Source organism: Anabrus simplex, chromosome 2, assembly GCF_040414725.1.
Source record: "Anabrus simplex isolate iqAnaSimp1 chromosome 2, ASM4041472v1, whole genome shotgun sequence".
Classification (NCBI taxonomy): Eukaryota; Metazoa; Arthropoda; class Insecta; order Orthoptera; family Tettigoniidae; genus Anabrus; species Anabrus simplex.
The window spans coordinates 288,114,990-288,138,802 of record NC_090266.1 but is presented as its reverse complement, the minus strand read 5'-3'; the positions used below and the strand labels follow the sequence as shown (position 1 = coordinate 288,138,802).

The window sequence follows — 23,813 nt, the reverse complement described above, 5'->3', positions numbered from 1 at the left end:
ATGTGCAAACTCTCTAGATCGGAGTTGCTCAGCTGAGTGCCCGTTGTGACTGGCTGGGCAGGATGACGTAACTGCGGGCAGCTTACTTGTCGAGCGTGTCACAGTCAAGCGAGAGAACGAACACATCCGCAGAGGAGGAGTGCCGTTCGATTGTGACTACAGAGCTTTCCTCGCACCATTTTCAACGAAATGTTGCTTGCAATACAGCATAAAGAAAGACGCCACAATCGCAAGAAAAAATATCTTTTTAAATATTCGTGTGTGATTTACACTGCGGTCAATATTAACAAACATGGCTTATTTTCCTTTTCTTTGCTATTTGATTTACGTCACAACGACAGGTCTTATGGCGAATTTATACATTCGAAGGAAACTGACACGTTTCAATGTTTGTTACAATGCACAATCCCTCAATAAAAAAAAAAAGAATAGGTGCATGGTATTATAGTTCCTCTCACTTAATATTTTATCAGATTTAATTTTCATTGTTATCAAAGTACAATTCATCTCCCATGTAGATAAAAAAGACCGTGGATACCCACAACAAAATGTAACTGAGAGGAACTTTTACAAACAACATGCGCTTTTTTATTTGAGAAACTGTACGAAAATAGTGTGTTGAAGCATGCAAGCTACGATTTATAATTTCTTGGGCGGAAATGACAGAATTTCCACTAAGAAAAGTAAAACCCCTATTATCCATACAGTAAAACGTAACACATAATCGAAAAACGTTTTATGCTTGATTTTGTTTGGTGTTCTAGTGGTTTGAAACTTGCCCTGTTCGTTGAGTTTCTGAAAATGGTATTTCAAATTTACAAACCATTTTTATTCGAACATCCCCTACAACACTATCATGAAAATGAGCATGTTTCGCTTTATACTGGCGTTCTTTCCGATACAACAGACTGCCCTCACAGTGGGCTTTTCGCAAGGTCCACTGCTAGCGAAAAATACTCCACTGTTCTTCCCACTCGCTCTATGCAGCGGGATTCGGCACGGCCCTTTCTTTTACATTCGTTTCTGTCACCATTTCAAACTCGGGTATCACCGCAATGATCGAGCCTGACTAGCAGGCATTCGGCTGGCTTTGAACATCGCGACCTGTGACGTAACCACAACGTCACTGTGGGTGAATAACATACGCTCATCACCTGCCTGCACGCCCGCATGCAATGATGTCTGCCCGCGGGACGAAATGCCCAGCGTGAGCATCTCTGCTCTAGATAAAAAATGTGCAGTGTATTCTAAAAGTCGGCGCGCAATCGGTAACAACTTGCTACAGTATCTCCTTCACCATTCTCAACATCAGCCTAGTCGATGCGTTTGTGCTCTTCTGAGATTTCCCAGGAAATCCAGTGCAGAGCAGAAAGGAATTCGTGAAGTCACTCGCTAAGGAACTTGTGCAACCAGCACCTGTGTGCCCACCCACTCCGTGAGCTGCGGTTGGCCATATCTCGGATCTTGGAAGAACCTCTTTCACAAAGCCAGAACAATGGGGGTCGATTGAAGAGATGTGGTATAAGCCCAAGGCGAAGTGATCGCAAGACCGAAGTTCTTTGTGCTCCCTGTATGATGCCCATCTGTGCACAGTGTACGATTCGCATATGTGAAAACTGCGCTACACGGAGCTGGGAAGAAACTGATTTAAAGCTGACATTCTGTTGCAATGTTCACCTATGTTGTTAATGAATCCTTTTACAGTCAATAATAGAAGTAACATGTGAACTAAACAATGTTATTGGACAAAGTGCTATTTTTAGTTGCTCTATTTGGCTCCCAACAATTACGGTATTATTTTTCATCACTCTTTGTGCATTCTATACCTTGATTTTCTTTTTATATTAATTAAAACAAATAGAAGTATTTGGTTACATGATTAAAAACTATATTTTTATTATGTGAGCACCGTAAACAGGGGCGAATAGGGACACGGGGTGAATAGGGACAAAAACGGGGAAAATTAAATTGAATTAAGCAGCTTGCTTGCGTTTTGGTCTATGGTGATGGTACCAGTGCACTTAAGATGGATAATCTGTTGTTTACAATATGTTTTGGCGCCAAAATTGGAATATTTCATTTCTTGTGTCGACAGACCTGATAATGGGATGTTAATTTCCTTCGAATTTCCATACTGTGTAAAATGTTGTCTGATATCAGCTTGTGGCTAGACTGATGTGTTACTGCAAGACTATTCTCATTTGGGTGTGTTTTGTGAGTATTTTCACATAATAGATGTTAATGTACCGTTATTTTGAAATCAGCTGTTTACTTTTTCTGTTCAAGGCATAGTTTTTCCTTTAAATTGGGGTGAATAGGGACAAGATAAAAAATGTACAAAATGAAAACGTTTATCTGAAAATTTGAGTGTGACTAGGTGATTTTGAGGAAGCTAATGAAGATGATCCAGAACAACAAGAATCTGTTCAAAATGAAGTAGACTCGAGTGATGAAGGAGGACAAGATTGTGAAGTGGAGAAAGCAAGTGAAGGTGAGAAGGCAAGTGAAGGAATAAACGATCTGAAAGGAAGGAGACTGGGTCAAGGTCCAATTTTCTTATGATAAGGGTGTGAAGATATTCATTGGAATGCTTCTACAAGAACTTGAAAAGGAAAAGGACAAATGCATTGCAAATTTTCGTCGCCACTCAACCAAATGCCCAGATGACTTCATGTTCCCCGATGTGCGTGATGAATACGAATTCTCAAAAGCTGATGAACTTACTTTTTTCAAGCCACCAACTATGCGAAGAGAACATTATACTTCAAGCCATACCTACTTTCAAAGTAACTGCTTTATTTGTAAAATCATTCTTTTTTAAAAAAAATTTAGGTCAGCCGTCCTTTTAGAATTTGTAATTTGTGTCTTTGTGTCATCAAAATGATAGCAAAATTTTTAAAATTAATATTTGTGTTTTTAATTTTGTAATAAATGTTAACAATTTATTTTTAAATAGGTAAATATTGTCTCTATTCACCCCTCTGTGTGGCTGAATAGGGGTTACATTAAAAATAAACACCTGTCCATTTTCACCCCGACCTTGGGGTGAATAGGGATATGAATATATGTAAATATATATGTTAAGGGGAAGGGAGAACCAGATTTATGTTATATGTTATGAACAATCTACGGGACATTTCAAAATAAAAAAATATAACTTTCAACGCTAAGTTGAAATGAAATGGCGTATGGCTTTTAGTGCCGGGAGTGTCCGAAGACAAGTTCAGCTCGCCAGGTGCAGGTCTTTTGATTTGATCCCGTAGGCGTCCTGCGCGTCGGGATGAGGATGAAATAATGATGAAGACAACACACACACCCAGCCCCCGTGCCAGTGAAAATAACCAATGATGGTTAAAATTCCCGACCCTGCCGGGAATCGAACCCGGGACCCCTGTGACCAAAGGCCAGCACGCTAACCATTTAGCCATGGAGCCGGACAATGCTAAGTTATTTATTGCTAAGGTATATAGGAAAAACTGAAAAAGTTGTCCCAATTCACCCCAGTTTACGGCACTAAAAACCAGTTTTCAGGTTGGGGTATTTATAATCACCTCCTCACCAACAACGTGGCTATGGAAATAACTCACCAGGTACGGGTTAAGAGTGAAGGTATAAATAGGCCTATTGTATGTTGTAGATTTATAGGAAGACTAGCAATTACCCGCGGATTCGCTCGCGTGAATTTTGTAATTTCATCAAAGTAATCGTTCTTCGGCATTGTACTAACACGTTATCTGAAAATTCCTAAAGTATAAAAACTCACCCAAAAATTGAGTTTCATTTATCCCAGAAATTATTTGTAAACCATGTTTGTGGTATTACCTTTTGGGGCTAAGATGACCATGCGACATAGAACTGTACATGTGAGAAAATCTCAAATCGAAAAAATAAATACACTACCGCTCATTAATTTCAATACACCCAATAATTGACATCTCGTTCTCTGTAGATAAGGTCTAATACCGTGGGTACGGTTGAGGAAGCAAAGGAATAGTACAACAGTTGTACACATGACATGATTTTTGTTTGTGGTCATCGAGATACAATAGTACCCAACAGCCAATGTTGTGTACATAAAAACGTTATGTACCTATCGGATATGTTTGTTTACCTATTTGCCGACGGACGCCGCATTTGGTGCACCTGTGTTGTTCCCTGTAGTGATGTGATATCTGCAGCGAGCGGCAAGCATCGCTACGATACATAACATGTGGTTCCTGCATGTCAGTTCCTTCGTGGCAGTTGAAGTGTGCACATCGCTAGTATGGCTCCTCGAGTGGAGATATCCATAGAAAAACGTGCTGCAGTTGTAGCAATTAGCCAAGCAGGTTTATCTGTTCGCCAAATTGCGAAACAGTGTAGTGTGTCTATAGGGGGAGTGCAATACACCCTACACACCCTTCACCGCCAGAAGACAACAGGTAGCAATAAGGACATACCACGACCAGGACGACCTCGTAAAACAACTAAAAGTGATGATAAATATATCAGAATTACCAGTAAGAGAAATAGATTCCAAACAGCGCCCCAAATTCGTGCAGAATTGGGAGAAATGAATACGATAAAAATATATGTTGCAACAGTAAACAGGAGACTGATTGAAGCCGACTTGAAAGGATGTGTCATAGCAAGAAAACCCCTTCTAAGGCCCATAAATAAACAGAAGAGACTTTAATGGGCAAGAAAACATCGTAATTGGACATCGGAAGAGTGGACGAAGGTGTTATTCACCGATTAATCGAAGTTCGAGATTTTTGGAACCAGAAGGAGAATATTTGTTCGCCGATTTGTAGGGGGAAAGGGTATCCCAGCAGTGTGTTCTACCTACAGTTAAACACGGCGGAGGTTCTATTACGGTTTGGGGATGTTTTGCCGGAGATAGTGTTGGCGACATTGTGGGAATAGAAGGATGTATGGATCAGAAGCAGTACCACCGCATACTTCAGTATCATGCAGTACCAAGTGGATTGCGCTTAATATGGAAAGGGTTCACCTTACAACAGGATAATGACCCAAAACATCGGTCAGAATACTGTACGAACTACATTGCATCAAAGGAAAAACAGAAAGTACTGAAAGATATGGTATGGCCGTCCCAAAGGCCCGATTGCAATCCCATTGAAATGGTCTGGGATGAAGAGGACAGACGTATCAGGAAAGCTAATATATCCAGCAAGGAACATCTCTGGAATATTGTTAAGGATGTGTGGAATCATATAGATTCACGTTACCTACAAAAACTGATTGACCGCATGCCTCGAGTTTGTGAGGCAGTCATTAAATCCAAAGGAGGAGACTTTGATGAAAGTAAAATATAATGTTTGTGATTGTATTATATATGTGTATGTTAATATAATTATCTTTTGTGAGAAATAACGTTTGATTTGTGATTTAAATCTGAAATACCAGGGTATATCGAAATTAATGAGCGGTAGTGTACATGTTCCTTTATTTTTAAAGGAGATTCCAAATTCCAATTTTCACGTCTGTAACATCTTCAGTTTTTAAGATATAAGTATCCTCATAAAAATAATTCAACTATTTTTCACTTCATTTCACCCCCCGTTAAGTGCCTTCTCTGAAAACAAAAAATACATGTTCCTGTATTTTTAAAGGACTTCCCAAATACCAAGTTTCTTGTCTCTAAAATGTTAAGTTTTTGACATGTAATGTAGATATACCACTACTCATTTTAAAAATTCATCCGCTTTTCCAATTCCTTTCAGCCCCTTAACTGGATTTTCCAAAAACAAAAAACTACGTGTTTCATTATTTTTAAAGGAGATTCCAAATAACAGTTTTCATGTCTGTACGTCTGCAAGACCTAAAAGTTTTGCGATAAACGTACACTCATGAAAATAATTTTTCTTCTTCTTCTTCACTTCTTTCCAACCATCTCCCACTTTAAATGGCCTTTCTAAAAAAATACGTGTTTCTTTATTTTGAAAGGAAATTCAAAATACAAACTTTCACGTTGTAACAGCTTCAGTTTTTAAGATAAAATATCCTCATAAACATATTTCAACTCCTTATTTACTTATCTTCAACTCCACACCCCTTACGTCGATTTTCCAAAAAAAAAAAGGAAACAAATGCGTGTTCCTTTAAAAATAAAGGCGATTCCAAATACTAATTTTCACGCCTGTAACTTCATTTTTTGAGATATTATTATTAGTGCTATTTGCTTTACGTCGCACCGACACAGATAGGTCTTATGGCGACGATTGGATAGGAAAGGCCTAGGAGTTGGAAGGAAGCGGCCGTGGCCTTAATTAAGGTACAGCCCCAGCATTTGCCTGGCCTGGTGTGAACATGGGAAACCACGGAAAACCATCTTCAGGGCTGCCGACAGTGGGATTCGAACCCACTATCTCCCGGATGCAAGCTCACAGCTGCGCGACACTAACCGCACGGCCAACTCGCCGGTATTTTTTGAGATGTAAGTATGCTCATAAACGTAATTCAACTCCATTTTCACGCCCGTTCCTACTCGTTAAGTTGATTCCCCCTCCCAGGAAGTGCGTGTTTCTTTATTTTTAAAGAAGATTCCAAATACCAATTTTCACATCTTTAACATCTTTAGTTTTTGAGATATAAGTATCCTCATACAAATAATTCAACTAATTTTTCATTTCAATCACCCTCCATAAGTAGATTTTCGAAGACAAAAGAACACGTGTTTCTTTACTTTGAAAGAAGATTCCAAATACAAATGTTCATGCCCCTAACATCTTCAGTTTATGAGATATAAGTATCCTCATAAAAAGAATTCAAATCCTTTTTCACCCCAGCCCGTTAAGTTGATCCCCCCACCCCTAGAAAGACGTGTTTCTTTATTTTTAAAGGAGATTCCAAATACAAATTTTCACGTGTGTAACATCTTTAGTTCGTCGCCATAAGACATATCTGTGTCGGTGCGACGTAAAGCAAAATAGCAAAAAACAAAAACAAAAACCAGCTTTAGTTTTTGAGGTATAAGTATCCTCATACAATGCATTCAACTGATTTTTTAATTAATTCACCCCCCCCCTTAAGTGGATTTTCCAAAGACAAAAGATTACGTGTTTCTTTACTTTGAAAGAAAATTCCAAATACAAATTTTTATGTCTGTAACATCTTCAGTTTTTGAGATGTAAATATCCTGATGAAAAGAATTCAACTCCTTTTTCACTCCACCCCCGCCCGTTAAGTTGGTTTTTCACTTTGGAATTTTAGAATTTCCCCACTTAAGTGAATTTTCAAAAAATATACAGTACCCGTTTCTTTGAAAGAGCTTCCAAATACGAATTATCACGACTGTAAGGTTTTCAGTTTTTGAGATACATGTATCCTAGTAAAAGGAATTCATCTCCGTTTTCATCCCCCTACCACGTTGATTCGCCCCACCCAAAAAGCGTGTTTCTTTCTTTTCAAAGGAGGTTCCAAATACCTGTTTTCACGTTTTTAACATATTTAGAATATTTCGTATATATTCATACATATACTTCAACTAATTTTTCAATGTTTTCACCCCCCCCCCCACGTTAAGCGATTTTCCGAAAACAAAAGATACGTGTTTTCTTATTTTTAAAGGAGATTCGAAATACCAATTTTAACGTCTGAAACATGTTAAGTTTTTGAGATGTACTCTAGATATGCTAATTTTAAAAATTCACCCCTTTTTTAGTTCCCCTAAAGTGGATTTTCCGAAAAATATATTTATGCTTCTTTACTTTTACAGTTAATTACAAATACCAGTTTTCGAATCTGTTATATGTCACCTGTATGAGATGTTGCAGATATAGTCTTTTTTTAAATTCTCCACGTTTGTCACTCCCGTTCACCCTCTATTCATCGTATTATCCAAAAACACCAAAATACGAGTTTCTTTATTTTCAAAGGAGATTCAAAATTTCAATTTTCATGTCTGTAACATCTTCAATTTTTAGATATGTCTCCTCATAAAAGGTGTTCAACACCTTTTCCCCCCTTTTTACCCCCTTTATAGAATTTTCCGAAAACAAAAAAATACTTGTTTCTTTATTTTTAAAGGAGATTCCAAATACCAGTTTTTACGTCTGTAAACTCTTAAGGTTTTGAGATATAGATATCCTCATTTCAAAAATTCACCCCTTTTCACCCCCTTAGCGACGGAATATCCAAAAAAACCTCCCTTAGCGAGCACCTACATGTTAATATGAATGAATCCCCAAAATTTAATTTCTTTATGTCCAGTATTTTTGGCTCGGCGATGACGGATCAGTCAGTCAGTCAGTCATTCAGTCAGTCAGGACAAGTTATTTTACTTATATAGACTAGGCAACCTTCCTCCCAACCAGATGCAGACAAATTGTTACGTCCCTCCGATGTCTGTAAATGAGAGGTTTCACTGTACATTGTTAAAACGTGCGTAAATCCTTCCTCAGGCTAACCGTGGGGTTATGATCAACTAACTATACTATATCAAGTGTAATCACTAATATAGGGGCAATGCATACGACTCATCAAAGGACAGTATTTGTAAACGATGTGCATTAGTTTAGTCTATAGTACAGGGACCATGTTTACGATTTATCAAAGTAATGACAGAGTTTATAAACGATAGACATTAGTTTCTTCACTAATGCAGGGACAATGTTTTCGAGTCATCAAATGCCAGTGTTTGGAAACAATGAAGACTAGGGACAGTGTTTCTCAGTCATGAAATGACAAAGTTTTCAGTTGCATTTCAAGATACCATATGGCAGATAAAAGAGGCATGAGGGAGTTTTAAAAGTAACTATCATCGGTGGAAAACGGTAAATAAAATGTAAACAGACCGTGGGATGGGTTTAAAGCAGTTGTTGAGGAATGTGAAAACAGGATTGTACCTTTAAAGGTGGTATGTAATGGTAAAGACCCAGTATATTATAACAGAGAAGTAAAGCGACTAAGGAGGTCCAGGTTGGAAAGAAATAGTTAGAAATGGCTGTGGAAGTAAGGAGAAATTGAAGGAACTTATTAGGAAATTGAATCTGGCAAATAAGTCAGGTAAAGATAATATGATGGCAAACATAATTGGCGGTCATGCAAATTTTAGTGAAGAATGGAAGGATATATATATATTGTGCCATTTCACTGTTATAAGAAGTTCCGTTCGTAAGAAGGACAAAGATGGAGCCCAGGTATCTTAGAATAATTAATGTCAAAATGTCTGACCACACCGCAAGCGAAGGCAAAAGTATTCACCTCAGGCGCTAGAGAAAGGAATTTAGATCCAGAAGGCAGTGAAAAAGAATGAATGTGAAGATTGTTACTAACAATTATTGAGGAAAAATTAGAAAAACGAGATTGAATTGCTACTTTCAAAATCCGAGTTGAAGACGAAAGTAACTACGTCAGAGTTTAAAGAGGGTATCGACAAAAGATCAGCTCAGCGGAAACAAAGAACAGACTTTTAGAAGCTACGTCGCAAATTAAGCATAAGATTAATAATTTCGTTCCGCGAACTTCAAGATACGTGGAAAGTTGAGAATAAACTACGACAAGCTTACGTCACGGCAGTCTCTGCTGACGTATTACTCGATATCACCAAAGTTAAAGAGTGGGAATCCTGTAATAACTCCGGGATACATAGAAGAAAGAAAATCTGTTTGTTTCAAATCATAGAAATATACTACCCCAAGAAGAATATTAGACAAGTAGATCAGCTCTTTCAAAAGAAACAATCTTTCGCATTAGACAGATTATCACAGCTGTTCATGATGGAAATGCTAATTGATCTTGTTTGCTATTCTATTCCAACTAGTCCAGAGATGAGCAAGATGTTCTAAGAAGATGGAAGGCCAGACTGCCCAAATGGGTGCCGTCGGATGACGTTGCCTGCCGAGAGATGACTAAGCCCAGAGGAGAATTATGCCAATATTTCCCATTCACCTAGGGAAATAAAAGGAGGTGTATCCGTATGTCCTGTCAGCTGGACATATGCCGACGTCTGGAGCTGCTGAATTCAGATAAGTCTTACTTTTAAATTAGTGTAGTAATGTTTATATATTCATATGTAAGTGTAATATGATTTGTTAATTGGTTCCGTGCGAAATAATGAAGCGACGAAAGTGGTGTATTGAATTAGAGCAAAGGTGGATAGGTAATCTTCATATATGAATGTCAAATCCATAGATAGGTAGTCAATCAGTGAAGAAAGCCTACGTTCGAGATGTGATCCATGTAGTGTGAAATACTGAGTTTGTTAAGGTGACAATGAATTGTATGCTATGTCAAAGAGAGATTTAGGTTCGTGTGTACATTGGTTATGACCAATGAATGTCAAGTTAGGAACCAGCAGTAGGATATGCTTGCTAAATAGACAAATGTGTTTACGATAATTGAAGGTTATGATGGAATGAAGGTCATAATATCGTGAAATATGTCCATGAACCGTGATTTAAATAATAAGGGCCACGATTGAAGGAAGTGGACATGTATTTAGTAAAGGAGACGGAATATATGTTTGAAAGTATAATAATGATTATTTAAGAGAAGTTGATATGAGATTGATAATTTAGAATGGTGATAGTTATTGATTCTTCGCGAGGGTGAGCACGGTGACGTAGTAGTGGACTTAATGGTTTTCATGTTGAGTTTTACTAAAAGGGAAATGAATATGTAGCAGATTCACGTAATATTTCTCTTACGAGCAAGCATAAAAAGTTCAAGTAAGATTGGAGTGACACCTGTTGGTTAGCGTGCACACTTGGTAGTGTCAACGAAATCTCAGTTAGGAGGATGAATTAAACACATGCACTCTGTCACAGATGTCTTCTAATTTTGATCTATTCTCAGGCGAAAGGAAATGTAATAACTTCTTAGGCAACATCCTATCACTGATGACTGACTGAAAATGTAGGAATTATATTTGATGGTCAAGTCTTCACACAATGCAGACCACATTAGCTAGTATATTTCAGATGAAACTATTAGAGTAGTCGTTAGAATATATAATGTCGCACGTATGTTCAACTTAAATGATGAGAAGATTCAGATCTTAGAATGGTATGTGGATCTTACTGGTACTTACTGAACCATTTATAAAAATTACATTAATTTAAAAGAGGACTTATCAATATTCACGCAGAAGAAGAAGAGACAATAAGGAGTATGAATATTCAGAATTGTAAACCAAACCAGTTACTTGTAGAAAAATTAGGGGACTATCCTCCCAGGTTGATATTTATAGGTATCTATTGATATGTTGCGAGAGATAGGAATAACTATATGTCAGCAGATTAATATGAGCTCCGAGGGAGAGCTAATAATTAACTCAAAACTTCATAGGCAATAGAGGAGAATTCCAATTCATGAGATATGGTTTTAGGCCTAAAATGCGTACTGTATATCTTGAAACCACCCTCAGTCTACACTCTAGCTTGTAAGGACTCATGTTGTAAATATTTTTTCTTTGCTAGGGTGCACCCAAATAAGTTTTAATTACCCAGATAAGTTTTAGTTACTCAATATGTTTTAATTACTCATACAAGTTTTAACTACTCAAATATGTTCTAAACTATTTCACAAGTTTTAATTATCCAAACATATTTAACTTAATCGTTTCAATCTATTAATTTTACACTTTATTTCGATTTGATCATTTCTTTAAAGGTCTAAGATGGTGAATTTGACATTTTTAGACTCATGATTTTTAAGTTGTTAATTACGAGCTGGATGATAATAATGTTCAGCTGAATAATTGGTTATACGGACTTCAATAATTTGCCGTATATTACATTCTGTCCTTGATTTTTGGGCAATCAAGATTTAAGCACTTAGTGCAATAGATTTCAGTAGATTTAGTTTAAAGGATGACTAAATCGAGCAACATTTCCTTTATAATGCATAGTGGGTGCCGGACGGGTCAATTACCGGTAGATTCTAGATAAACATCGCTTGCATATATTTTACCCGATACTGACATTTCTTCGATTTCTTCTTACGCCTGAAGTGTGGAAGTATTGAGTGAAAGGGTGACATGGAGAAGCTAGAAAAGGAAAGAAAATGATTAATTATGTATTCGAGTAAAAGAAATAGATAGACCTAAGAAATGAAGGCCATGTTTGCTAGAAATGGACGAAATAGTCAGATGAACATGCAGTTTCCTCTATCAGATTTTTTTAGGGAGGATAGATTAACATTCGACCTTTGGATTGAAACAATTATATAATAAACAAGATATGTAAAAATTTAAACAGTTTTTTCAATGTGTTTCGTAGCGTAGAGACTTAGATTTAAGTGGATGAATGCCGCAACAACTTGGTAGCGTAAGAAATATAATAAGCAACGTATGAGAGGTGTTTCTATGTGTGATTTAAGTTTTCTATGGCTCCGTATGGTATGTCTTTCTCTTATCCGGAACTCATAGCCCAAATGATAGAATTATGTTAGTCGGAAGGATCGTAATTATGCTAGCCTGGATCTTATGCGTCCCGTCAGGGAGCCGGGAACGGCGCATTAGATAGGTATTTTAAGCAGAAACAGGTTCCAAGAAAGACATTCCAGCAATCATCAATGAACAAGGGAAGTGTGTAGGCGAGGAATTTCAGAAGGCAGAAGTTTTCAGTCAGCAGTATGTAAAGATTGTTGGTTATAAAGATAATGTCCAGATAGAGGAGGCAATTAATACTAACGAAGTAATGAAATTTACCTATTATAACAACGATATTTACAATAAGATACAATAGTTGAAAACTAGAAAAGCAGCTGGAATTGATAAGATTTCTTGGGATATACTAAAGACAATGGGTTGGGATACAGTACCATACCTGAAGTACTTATTATCTGACTGTTCAAATGAGACTCAAGATGCAGATGTTAAACACTAACTTACCTCCTTCCAGCTTCGTAATAAACTTGCATTCCTTCTACGTCTTTAGATGCATGGCTCATAAACTGCAAGAACTGCTTCTCCCATTCCAGGACAGGTGCGGTGGCCTTAAAAGAGAAAAAATATTTTGCATTAGAGCAATATCTTAGCAGATCTTATCTATTAGAATGGAATTTACGACAGGCCTCAGTTATTTCAACATCTAATAACATTAAAATCATTTCACCAGTTTGTACTATATTTCCGGTTGCCATTCTGGTATATGTCAAAAATTACCCTGTTTGTAAATACTACAACAGGCGTACAGCTTTGAAGTTGGCCATATTTGTCGTCATTTACGAAGCGCTGAATTGCGGTAACGTTCATGTTGTGATTAATATATCTGTAATTTCAACAACAATTTTATTTATAATATTATCTTTATGAATTCCAAGGTTGTTATGATAATGCCACATAAGAATTGCTGATCGATTCAGTAAACGTAAAATCACTGTAACACAAATAACAGGTAGATTGCAGTTTGTACGACTGATGTCAGGGACGTGATAACTCAGTGAGATAATCACTAGCTTCTCACCAAAATGGTCGTGGTTCAAGTCCCGGGTAATACATGTGGGATTTTAGGAGCGGAAAATCGAGATAGGTGCACTGTAAGGGCAGCAGTGACAGACAGCAAGGCGTTCACAGAACAGATCACAGCCAATGTGACACCAGAAGTGTGAATATGGACAATTCAGAATAGCAGGAATATGAGCACTCGTGACTCTGGCCATATCTCCACTTGCTTTCCCTGTCTGCTCTGATATTGCGTAAAGGTCACCTGGTGGGCCGAACGGCGCTGTGTAATTACCTACTCTATTAGTGACGAGAACAGATTGCACGAGAGTTTAATCCTGATGTAAACATGGTATGTCCACGCCTCCGCCAAAGAAAGAGTTGTAATTCACTGAGCAATATCGACCTCCACCCCGTCAACGTCTCGTGTTCGGACGTACAGGGCTGCGGATCGCATACGACAACAGTGCGAAGATCTGAACTTCTGAATAAACGACTAAACCTGGATTCTGTTCAGTTAGTTTATTGAACACATACACAATGCATGCCTATGGTCACCTCAGAGCGGTTTTCCTCTTTTGTGCTTCACTACACGCGATGGTCCCACCACTTGCTCCATTTCTCTCACTATGAATACTGACACTGACTGCTGCTGCAAGATGCAACACCTTATCTCCACGCTGTACAGCTTGGGACTTCCCCTCACTACGAGAAGACTTCCTGTATTAGACCACGCCTTGTGCCTTCATTTCTCGTTATTTAATCACTATTTTATAAAATAAAATAAAAACACACATATACCGGTATATATGACAAGCATATTTTAATTTGATTACGTACTCTTCCAAACTTTCTAAATGTAATAAACTAAAATAGAATAAAATTAATGCGACTACTACTTTTCTTCGAGCTCCCATACAGTTGAGTGAGTGCGACGGTTGCTTCTCTAATCAATTACGTCTATGACCACGTGTAACAACAAGGTGCTCCGCCTACTTTGTTACATCAGGATTAAACTCTCGTGAAAAGCATCAAAGGTTACATATCTCTTCACATGGTTATGAGATAATGTTGGGCTTGTAGTAAGGTTGTAAAGGAGATCAGAAGCGGCGATTAGGAAAGGGGGGGGGGGGGGCAGTTGCCCACACTTTGTGAAGAGAAGTACATTTTATTCTATTTTAGCTGCCTAAAAGTAGGAATTATTTAAAAATGTGCAAACCCTGTTGTTCTTCGGCTAATTCTTTTCCTTAATTTATTTAATTATCAAGAAAAATACTTAGCGGAAATGCGCGCAAAACGTCGTTCGTCGCGGCTAACCGAATTATACAGCGCCACAGCAAGTAGTGGAGACCCGCGGAGCAATGTGTAGCATGTTCTGCAACGAAGGGTAGCAGGGGTATATTTTCGCAAGGTCACCCGCTTACTGCGCGCTTTGGACAGTCTGGCAGTCTCACTCAGTCAGTATGTCTTTTCAGTTCTATCTATTGTGTAGTCAAACACTACATTAATTGCATAATCACGGCGTACTTCGGTTTAATTGCAATACATAGGTAATTATAGTTCCTTTATTGTATAGTACTATTATTACCGCACATAAGTTGGTAGGCTGTCAACCTTTATGACTCTGTCAAAATTCCCTCAGAGAGCATCCAAAACTTACCATTTTATGGCTTTTCTTTCAATTTTGATGTCCCCACTCCCCCTCCGCTATATCCATCAGATCCGGGTACTTTTTGTTGTCTATACATTTTTGTGCCCCCCGCCCCACATGTGGTATGGTTCGAGCTGTCAATGGAGTGACACAAGTAGAAGCATAAGCTTGAGTGGAGCTTTAAAAAGTACGAAAGAGCATAATATGAAGAAAGAGATGGAATTCAAGAGAGCAGATTGGGGCAAATATTCATTTATAAGGCAAAGAGTAAGAAATTGGAGTAGTAGGGCTACAGGAATTTGGGGCCAATGGGAACAATGGAAACAATGGGAAGAACAATAGGAAGAAGATACAATAGATAATGACTTCCGGTTTGTGGTTGCGGTTGTGGCTTGTGGGTTGTGGTTGTGACTTCCGGTTGGCGCCAAGACGCCATTTTGGGCGTTGGCTGTTGGTTGGCGCCAATTTGCTATTGCTAGGGCGTTGACCGTGAGTTCCCGCCAAGCCACCATCTTGGGTGTTGGCTGTTGGTTGGCGCCAATTTGCCGTTGCTAGGGCGCTGGCCGTGGGTTTCAGCCAAAACGCTGCGTTGGGATGTTGGCCGTAAGTTTTCGCCAAGGCGCTGCGTTGGGGGCATTGGCTGTGGGTTACTCTCATGCATAAAGTCGAGGGGCGTTGGCTGTGAGTTTCCGCTAAATCACTAGATTGGACGTTGGGAGTTGGTTTTTGCCAAGCCTTTGTATTGTTTTTTGAAAAAAGCAACGCAATAATGGTTTAAAGTACGTCTTGCTTATTAATCCATGAATTGAAGGTGTTACTGAAACCAAGCCATTTGACGTACAGTTTATTATTACGGCGACGAAGAACACGTTCTACTAATAATTATTAAGGTACTTGGTTTTTGCAACTCTTCGGCATAGAATCCTTCCTTAATGGGCTGTCCTGTAAGATCATGAAGTAAATAGGTGACCGTGTTGGTGAGCTTGATTTTGTTGATTTGAAAAATTTCTGTACTCCAGTTTGGTTTGTATCCTTTAGAAAAAACGGATTTGTGCCTGCTGATGCGGACAAAATCACCCTTTTGAAGACGATGACGGTGGGATCGGCTATTTTGATCACGTAATGAATGGCATCTAAGCGGGGTGTATTCTTGATGACAAGACGAGAATTTGTACCGATGATACGATGAAACGTATCGTTGTACTTGTACACAAGTTTAGGAAGAAGTTCAATCCAGCGATTGAGCGGTAAATTGTCGCCACATGAGTGTTTTCAGGGTGCGATTAAAACGTTCAACTACACTTACCTTGAGATTTCTGTATGTGGAGTAATGATGAATGCCGAGTGTTTTGAGGTAAAAAGATAACAGCTTGTTGTAAAAAAAACTCCTTACCCTGATCCGTTGGAAGTACTGTAGACGTGGACAACGCTTGGATTGTTGAATGATCCGCTTGAAAGCCTCTGTTACTAGAGCACCAGTCTTGGAGCGAACGTGTTCTGCAAAGGCAAACTAGGAGTACACGTCGATGACCGTCAGCAGATGTGTGGAGATGTGTGGAGATGTGTGGGATCTGGTAAATGCAGCACGGGTGAAGTTTAAGAAAGCGAAGATTCTTATTAGTGGAATACTGTGTAGGAGGGATACTGACTGGAGGGTGATTGGTGATTTAAATGAGACTATGGAGTGGGTATGTGGGAAACTAGGAGTGAAATTTCTAGATCCTAATGGGTGGGTAGGAGATAGGGATCTGCGCTCAGATGGCCTTCATTTAAACCGCAGTGGTACGTATAAGTTAGCAAATTTGTTTGGAAGGGTAATAGGGAGGTACATTCAGGGAACCAGGATGGCCTAGGGAGCGGTGATAAGGGAACAGGGAACTGGAAATCAAGTAGGGATAACATGAAATTGTTAGTGTTGAACTGTAGAAGTATTGTAAAGAAAGGAAAAGAATTAAGTAATTTAATAGATATAAATTTACCAGATATTGTAATAGGAGTTGAATCACGGCTGAGAAATGATATAATGGATGCAGAAATTTTCTCACGGCATTGGAGTGTGTATCGTAGACATAGGATAGGAATGGTGGGAGGGGGAGTGTTCATTCTCGTGAAAGAAGAATTTGTAAGCTACGAGAAAGTTAAAGATGAGATATATGCAATTCTAGGTGTAAGGCTCATTTCTAAAGATAATATGCAACTTGATATATTTGGAGTGTACAGATCGGGAAAGGGTAGCACTGACGCGGATTCGGAATTATCTGATAGGATAGTCAGCTATGTGGGAAGCGACATGGAAAGAAATGTGATTGTAGAGGGAGATCTGAATTTGCCAGATGTCAATTGGGAAGGAAATGCGAACGACAGGAAGCATGACCAACAAATGGCAAATAAGTTTATATAGGAAGGACAGCTGATTCAGAAATGATGGAACCAACCACAGGGGAAAGGAAAATACCCTGGATGTGGTGCTGATAAAACCAGATTAGCTCTATAGGGAAACTGAAGTAATAGATGGTATTAGTGATCATGAAGCTGTTTTTGTGGTAGTTAAAAATAAATGTGATAGAAAGAAAGGTCTTAAAAGTAGGACTATTAGGCAGTACCATATGGCTGATAAAACAGGCATGAGGCAGTTTCTAAAAAGTAACTATGATCGGTGGAAAACGGTAAAAAAATGTAAACAGACTCTGGGATGGGTCTACCGAGCTCGATAGCTGCAGCCGCTTAAGTGCGGCCAGTATCCAGTATTCGGGAGATAGTAGGTTCGAACCCCACTATCGGCAGCCCTGATAATGGTTTTCCGTGGTTTCCCATTTCCACACCAGGCAAATGCTGGGGCTGTACCTTAATTAAGGCCACGGCCGCTTCCTTCCCACTCCTAGCCCTTTCCTGTCCCATCATCGTCGTAAGACCTATCTGTGTCGGTGCGACGTAAAACAAGTAGCAACTGGGAAGGGTTTAAAGAAATTGTTGAGGAATGCGAAAACAGGTTTGTACCTTTAAGTGTGGTAAGGAATGGCAAAGACCCACCTTATTATAATAGAGAAATAAAGAGACTAAGAAGGAGGTGCAGACTGGAAAGAAATAGAGTTAGAAATGGCTGTGGAACTAAGGAGAAATTGAAGGAACTTACTAGAAAATTGAATCTAGAAAAAGAAGGCAGCTAAGGATAACATTATGGCAAGCATAATTGGCAGTCATACAAATTTTAGTGAAAAATTGAAGGGTATGCATAGGTATTTTAAGGCAGAAACAGGTTCCAAGAAGGAAATTCAAGGAATAATTAATGAACGAGGGGAGTGTGTTTACGAGGATCTTCAAAAGGCAGAAGTATTCAGTCAGCAGTATGTAAAGATTGTTGGTTACAAGGATAATGTCGGGATAGAGGAGGAGACTAAGGCCAAAGAAGTAATAAAATTTTAATATGATAACAATTAAATTTACAATAGGATTCAAAAGTTGAAAACTAGAAAAGCGGCTGGAATTGATCAGATTTCTGGGGATATGCTAAAGACAATGGGTTGGGATATAGTACCATATCTGAAGTACTTATTTGATTATTGTTTGGTCGAAGGAGCTACACCAGATGAATGGAGAATTGTTATTGTAGCCCCTGTGTATAAAGGAAAGGGTGATAGACATAAAGCTGAAAATTACAGGCCAGTAAGTTTGACATGCATTGTATGTAAGCTTTGGGAAGGCATTCTTTCTGATTATATTAGACATTTTGTGAAATTAATAACTGATTCGATAGAAGGCAATTCGGTTTTAGGAAAGGTTATTCCACTGAAGCTCAACTTGTAGGATTTCAGCAAGATATAGCAGATATCTTGGATTCTGGAGGTCAAATTGACTGTATCGCGATTGACCTGTCTAAAGCATTTGATAGGGTGGATCATGGGAGACTACTGGCAAAAATGAGTGCAATTGGACTAGACAAAAAAGTGACTGAATGGGTTGCTATATTTCTAGAAAATAGATCTCAGAGAATTATAGTAGGTGAAGCTTTATCTGACCCTGTAATAATTAAGAGGGGAATTCCTCAAGGCAGTATTATCGGACCTTTATATGTTCTTATATATATAAATGATATGAGTAAAGGAGTGGAATCGGAGATAAGGCTTTCTGCGGATGATGTTATTCTCTATAGAGTGATAAATAAGTTACAAGATTGTGAGCAACTGCAACGTGACCTCGAAAATGTTGTGAGATGGACAGCAGGCAATGGTATGTTGATAAACGGGGTTAAAAGTCAGGTTGTGAGTTTCGCAAATAGGAAAAGTCCTCTCAGTTTTAATTACTGCGTTGATGGGGTGAATGTTCCTTTTGGGGATCATTGTAAGTATCCAGGTGTTAATATAATGAAAGATCTTCATTGGGGTAATCACATAAATGGGATTGTAAATAAAGGGTACAGAACTCTGCACATGGTTATGAGGGTGTTTAGGGGTTGTAGTAAGGATGTAAAGGAGAGGGCATATAAGTCTCTGGTAAGACCCCAACTAGAGTATGGTTCCAGTGTATGGGACCCTGACCAGGATTACCTGATTCAAGAACTGGAAAAAATCCAAAGTAAAGCACCTCGATTTTTATTCTGGGTGATTTCCGACATATGAGTAGCGTTACAAAAATTTTGCAAAGTTTGGGTTGGGAAGAGCTGAGAGAAAGAAGAAAAGCTGCTCGACTAAGTGGTATGTTTCGAGCTGTCAGCGGAGAGATGGCGTGGAATGACATTAGTAGAAGGATAAGTTTGAGTGGCGTTTATAAAAGAAGGAAAGATCACAATATGAAGATAAAGTTGGAATTCAAGAGGACAAACTGGGGCAAATATTCATTTATAAGAAGGGGAGTTAGGGATTGGAATAACTTACCAAGGGAGACGTTCAATAAATTTCCAATTTCTTTGAAATCATTTAGGAAGAGGCTAGGAAAGCAACAGATAGGGAATCTGCCACCTGGGCGTCTGCCCTAAATGCAGATCAATATTGTTTGATTGATGATATTGATTGATTGAAGTACTTGTAGCCGTTATTGTTGCGGGCGTAAGGAATAATTTCTACTAGATCGGCTTATTATATCATCTTTTCCACGCGTGATAACACGCCTGCGACGGTAATTGCGACGAGCTGGTTTATGTAACTCGTGATCAATACCCATCTTGACAGGTGTGGTGTTGCTTTGAGGAGACATTACTCGATAATACCTGCATGACGTGATTCTTTTTCTATTTCAAGTATCTCTGCGTTATGCCCCGTATGACCAGCGTGTTGAGAAGCGTTTAATAGATGCAAACGTTGTACGAGTTTGTTGGGGCTGTTCCAGTACATCACATCTACACGTGGGGTAACAGGGGTTTGTGGGTGACGTGGAGGCCACGTGCAGAGTGGTCACGTTTGGGAAACAGTTTAGAAATGACTTCTCGATACTTGTAGCTTTTATTAGCATTGACAGCCTCTGAAGACTCGTAATTACGCCGAAAGGCTTCTGTAGCAAATAGAATAGACTTATATTTTTGAAGATCGGCATCCAAAATTATATCGGGATCGGGTATTCGTGGAAACAGCAGTTCGAGGAGACCTTTAGTTGGATTGTAGGTAACATTTTTTACGATGAGATTGTTATCATCAATTTTGAAAACGATCCTGTTCGTAGAGAATGCCGTAGGTTGTGTAGGATTTTCTTGTAAAGAGTTTTTCCAAGTAGGGAGCGGTGAGTGGACCGTACGTACTTTGAAGAAATTGCTTTAACTGTGCGTGGTACTCGGGTGTAGATAAGACCTCAGAGAAGGAAGTCTGTTTTGTAGGTGTTTGCGCAATAATGTCTGTGGGTAAAAACTCAACTCTCTTGATTTTTGCTGGTGGTGTAAAGACTCCATTTTCTTCTCCCTCTTCATCATCTTTTTTTTTTCTAGCTGTGGTGTTTGTGTGGCAGCAGAACATGTAGTAGGTGTAGGCGCACACATCGATTTTAAAAGTGTTTGCAATAGTGTACCGAGTTGTATTTTAAAAAATAAATCCGTGTCTGCTTGAACACGTTTCAACTCCTTAAATTTTTGTCGAATTTTGTTCCGTGCACGGATGATACATTGTGTAACCTCCTTGGTGGTTGTTGACATGATGTTGGATGCAGAACAAGTGCGTTTTGTAGAACCTACACGGATGGTTAAATACGTATGAAATGATCAAACCCTTTGCGATGCCGGCCGTGATCAACATCACTTTCTTTATCGATAACCAAAAAGCCGTGACGCTGTGATGACCAACACGTGGCACACAAACGTTTAAAGTCATTAAAAATCATGTCTGTGTTGACATGATCGTCATACACGTGACGCATGTTGAGTTCGTCCTGGCGAAAAAGCACAATAATATTGGTGTTGTCACGTATCAACTGCTTGGTTATACGAGAATAGATTTGATATAAATCAAAACAGCCGACATGTTTGTGTCGCCCCAACTCCAAGCTCGAATGACGGCTTGCTTTTCAGTAGCCACATCGTCAAAAATCATAAGAGAATTGGAAAGCACATTATCCGGGGACATGACTTGATCACGCGCATGGAACGGAAAATAGCTCATACCCGCTTTTTCAAGATCCTGCATGACATGATCTAAGAAAACATACAGTGGCTGATACAGCGACTTTGCAAAAATGTAAATATTTTGAAATAGTACCCCGTTCAGAGAGGTAATGACTGTGAGTAAGAGATTCGTTTTACCGCACCATGACGGTCACGCAATGATGCATCGAATTGTAGACGGAAACAATTTTCGGTGACGACATAGCGTGGTTGTAAGAGAGCTAGGTAGGAGATGAGACACTAGGTTGCTTACGGGCAATGTGTCTTTCTGCTTAATAATATTCCTGTTGACTGAGTAAAAAGGTAAATTGTGTGAATAATATATAGCAACAAACGAGTAATTTGTTTACCAGTACCAGCATGGATGCGTTTGGAAGAACACGGTCAACAAAATGAAGACGTGTGTCACAGATTGTTGTGGATTCTAAGCAAGACACTGATCCTGCAAACAAACGTTATGTAGATGCAGTTGCATTACAGCGCACTACATAATTAGATTATGCTTTTAAGGGAAAGCGTTTAATTAATATAATGATCCTACACAGCCTTCAGATGCGTGTTCAAAAAATATGTAGACTATTACCGATTGCGACGAATAAAAGGAGAGTATGACGCTCAAAGGAAACAAATAATGAACGTAGTTGATCCTGTCAATCCTCAAGACGTGTGCACGAAAGCCTACCTGCTAGCACATGCTGTAGTATCAACAAATGACAATGACTATGACGCACAGAAACGTCGAGTGATACGATTAGCTCCTCCAACAAACGATACGGATGCAGCCAGAAAGGATTATGTTGATAAAAGTGTAAACGGTTTAGAGCGTTTAGTGCCAATCCTAACTGAAAAAGGCTATTCAGTAAACAACAACCAGTTAGTACAAGTTGCCGATCCTGTGGATGAAAAAGACGTCTGCACAAAACGGTATCTAGCTTTGGAATTAAGTAAAATTGGAACAATTCAATATGGGATGTTTATGGGAACACGTTGAGACTGACTGATGCAGCTGATCCAAGAAATCCTTTTGATGTTGTTACCAAATAATACTTGGAAAAGAGACTTGCTTTACACATGGAAAAAGGGATGTTAGCGATTCCGACCGTGTTGAATTTACACCATAAAAGGTAATGTAATAGCAGGTATATTTAAAACATGTTCAAATTAATTATTTTTTGTAAAGATAATTTGGCTGTAAAAATATAGATAAACCAATGCTATAATAATACAATACTCAGTTTGTAAATTGGACTTGACGAGAGAAGTTGTGCGTGTCCAAGATGGTAAAACAACGTTATTCTAATGTCGCAAAAAGAGAAAAACAAAAGCAAAAGGTAAGAAAGCAGCTGTAGAAGCCACACGACAAGCTTATCGAGGAGAAAAAGATATACGGCTAGCCATCACAAAAGCACAACGAGCTGCAAAAGCAAGAGTTAGCCCTAGAAGCAACAAGGCCTTTCACAAACGTGCACGAGTTATTCCTGTACCAAAACGTGGAGGATTCCTACCGGCACTGTTCGCAGGACTAGCTGCATAAGGTTCTCTTTTAGGTGGAGCTAGTGCTGTGGCAAGAACGGTTAAGGCTGTAGAAGAGGCAAAGCAACAATTGAAAGAGAGTGAACGACATAATAAAACCATGGGGGCTATTGCATTGCGCGGTAAAGGTGTACATATGAAGCTGGCCCCATAAAAAAGGGTCTGGGCATATACATGTCACCAAGAAACGTCTACTGAATGCACTGCCACGTCGAGCTCTGTCGCATGAGGAAATTGCTACGTTTGCTAAACAACTAGGAATTCAGTATTTCCGAGGTGTGTTTATGCGAGATCGTTTTTTTTGCTAGGGGCTTTACGTCGCACCGACACAGATAGGTCTTATGGCGACGATGGGATAGGAAATGCCTAGGAGTTGGAAGGAAGCGGCCGTGGCCTTAATTAAGGTACAGCCCCAGCATTTTCCTGGTGTGAAAATGGGAAACCACGGAAAACCATTTTCAGGGCTGCCGATAGTGGGATTCGAACCTACTATCTCCCGAATGCAAGCTCACAGCCGCGCGCCTCTACGCGCACGGCCAGCTCGCCCGGTACGCGAGATCGTTTACCAGCACACCCACGTAACTGCGAAAGTGCCGTAATCAACTTAGATGATTGTCAAGGACCAGGAACTCATTACGTTGCTTACGTTAAATGTGGTA

At 39.1% G+C, this 23,813-nt stretch overlaps 1 protein-coding gene across 3 annotated transcripts in view; it reads right to left on the bottom strand.

The window, feature by feature from the left end:
* LOC136864060 (patched domain-containing protein 3) overlaps positions 1-23,813 on the bottom strand; it is a 752,635-nt gene that overhangs the window by 287,161 nt on the left and 441,661 nt on the right. For all 3 annotated transcript variants that reach the window (XM_067140595.2, XM_067140594.2, XM_067140596.2), the window contains exon 6: positions 12,839-12,942. In XM_067140595.2, the coding sequence (XP_066996696.1) occupies positions 12,839-12,942 (104 nt within the window). The remainder of the gene's footprint in view (positions 1-12,838; positions 12,943-23,813) is intronic.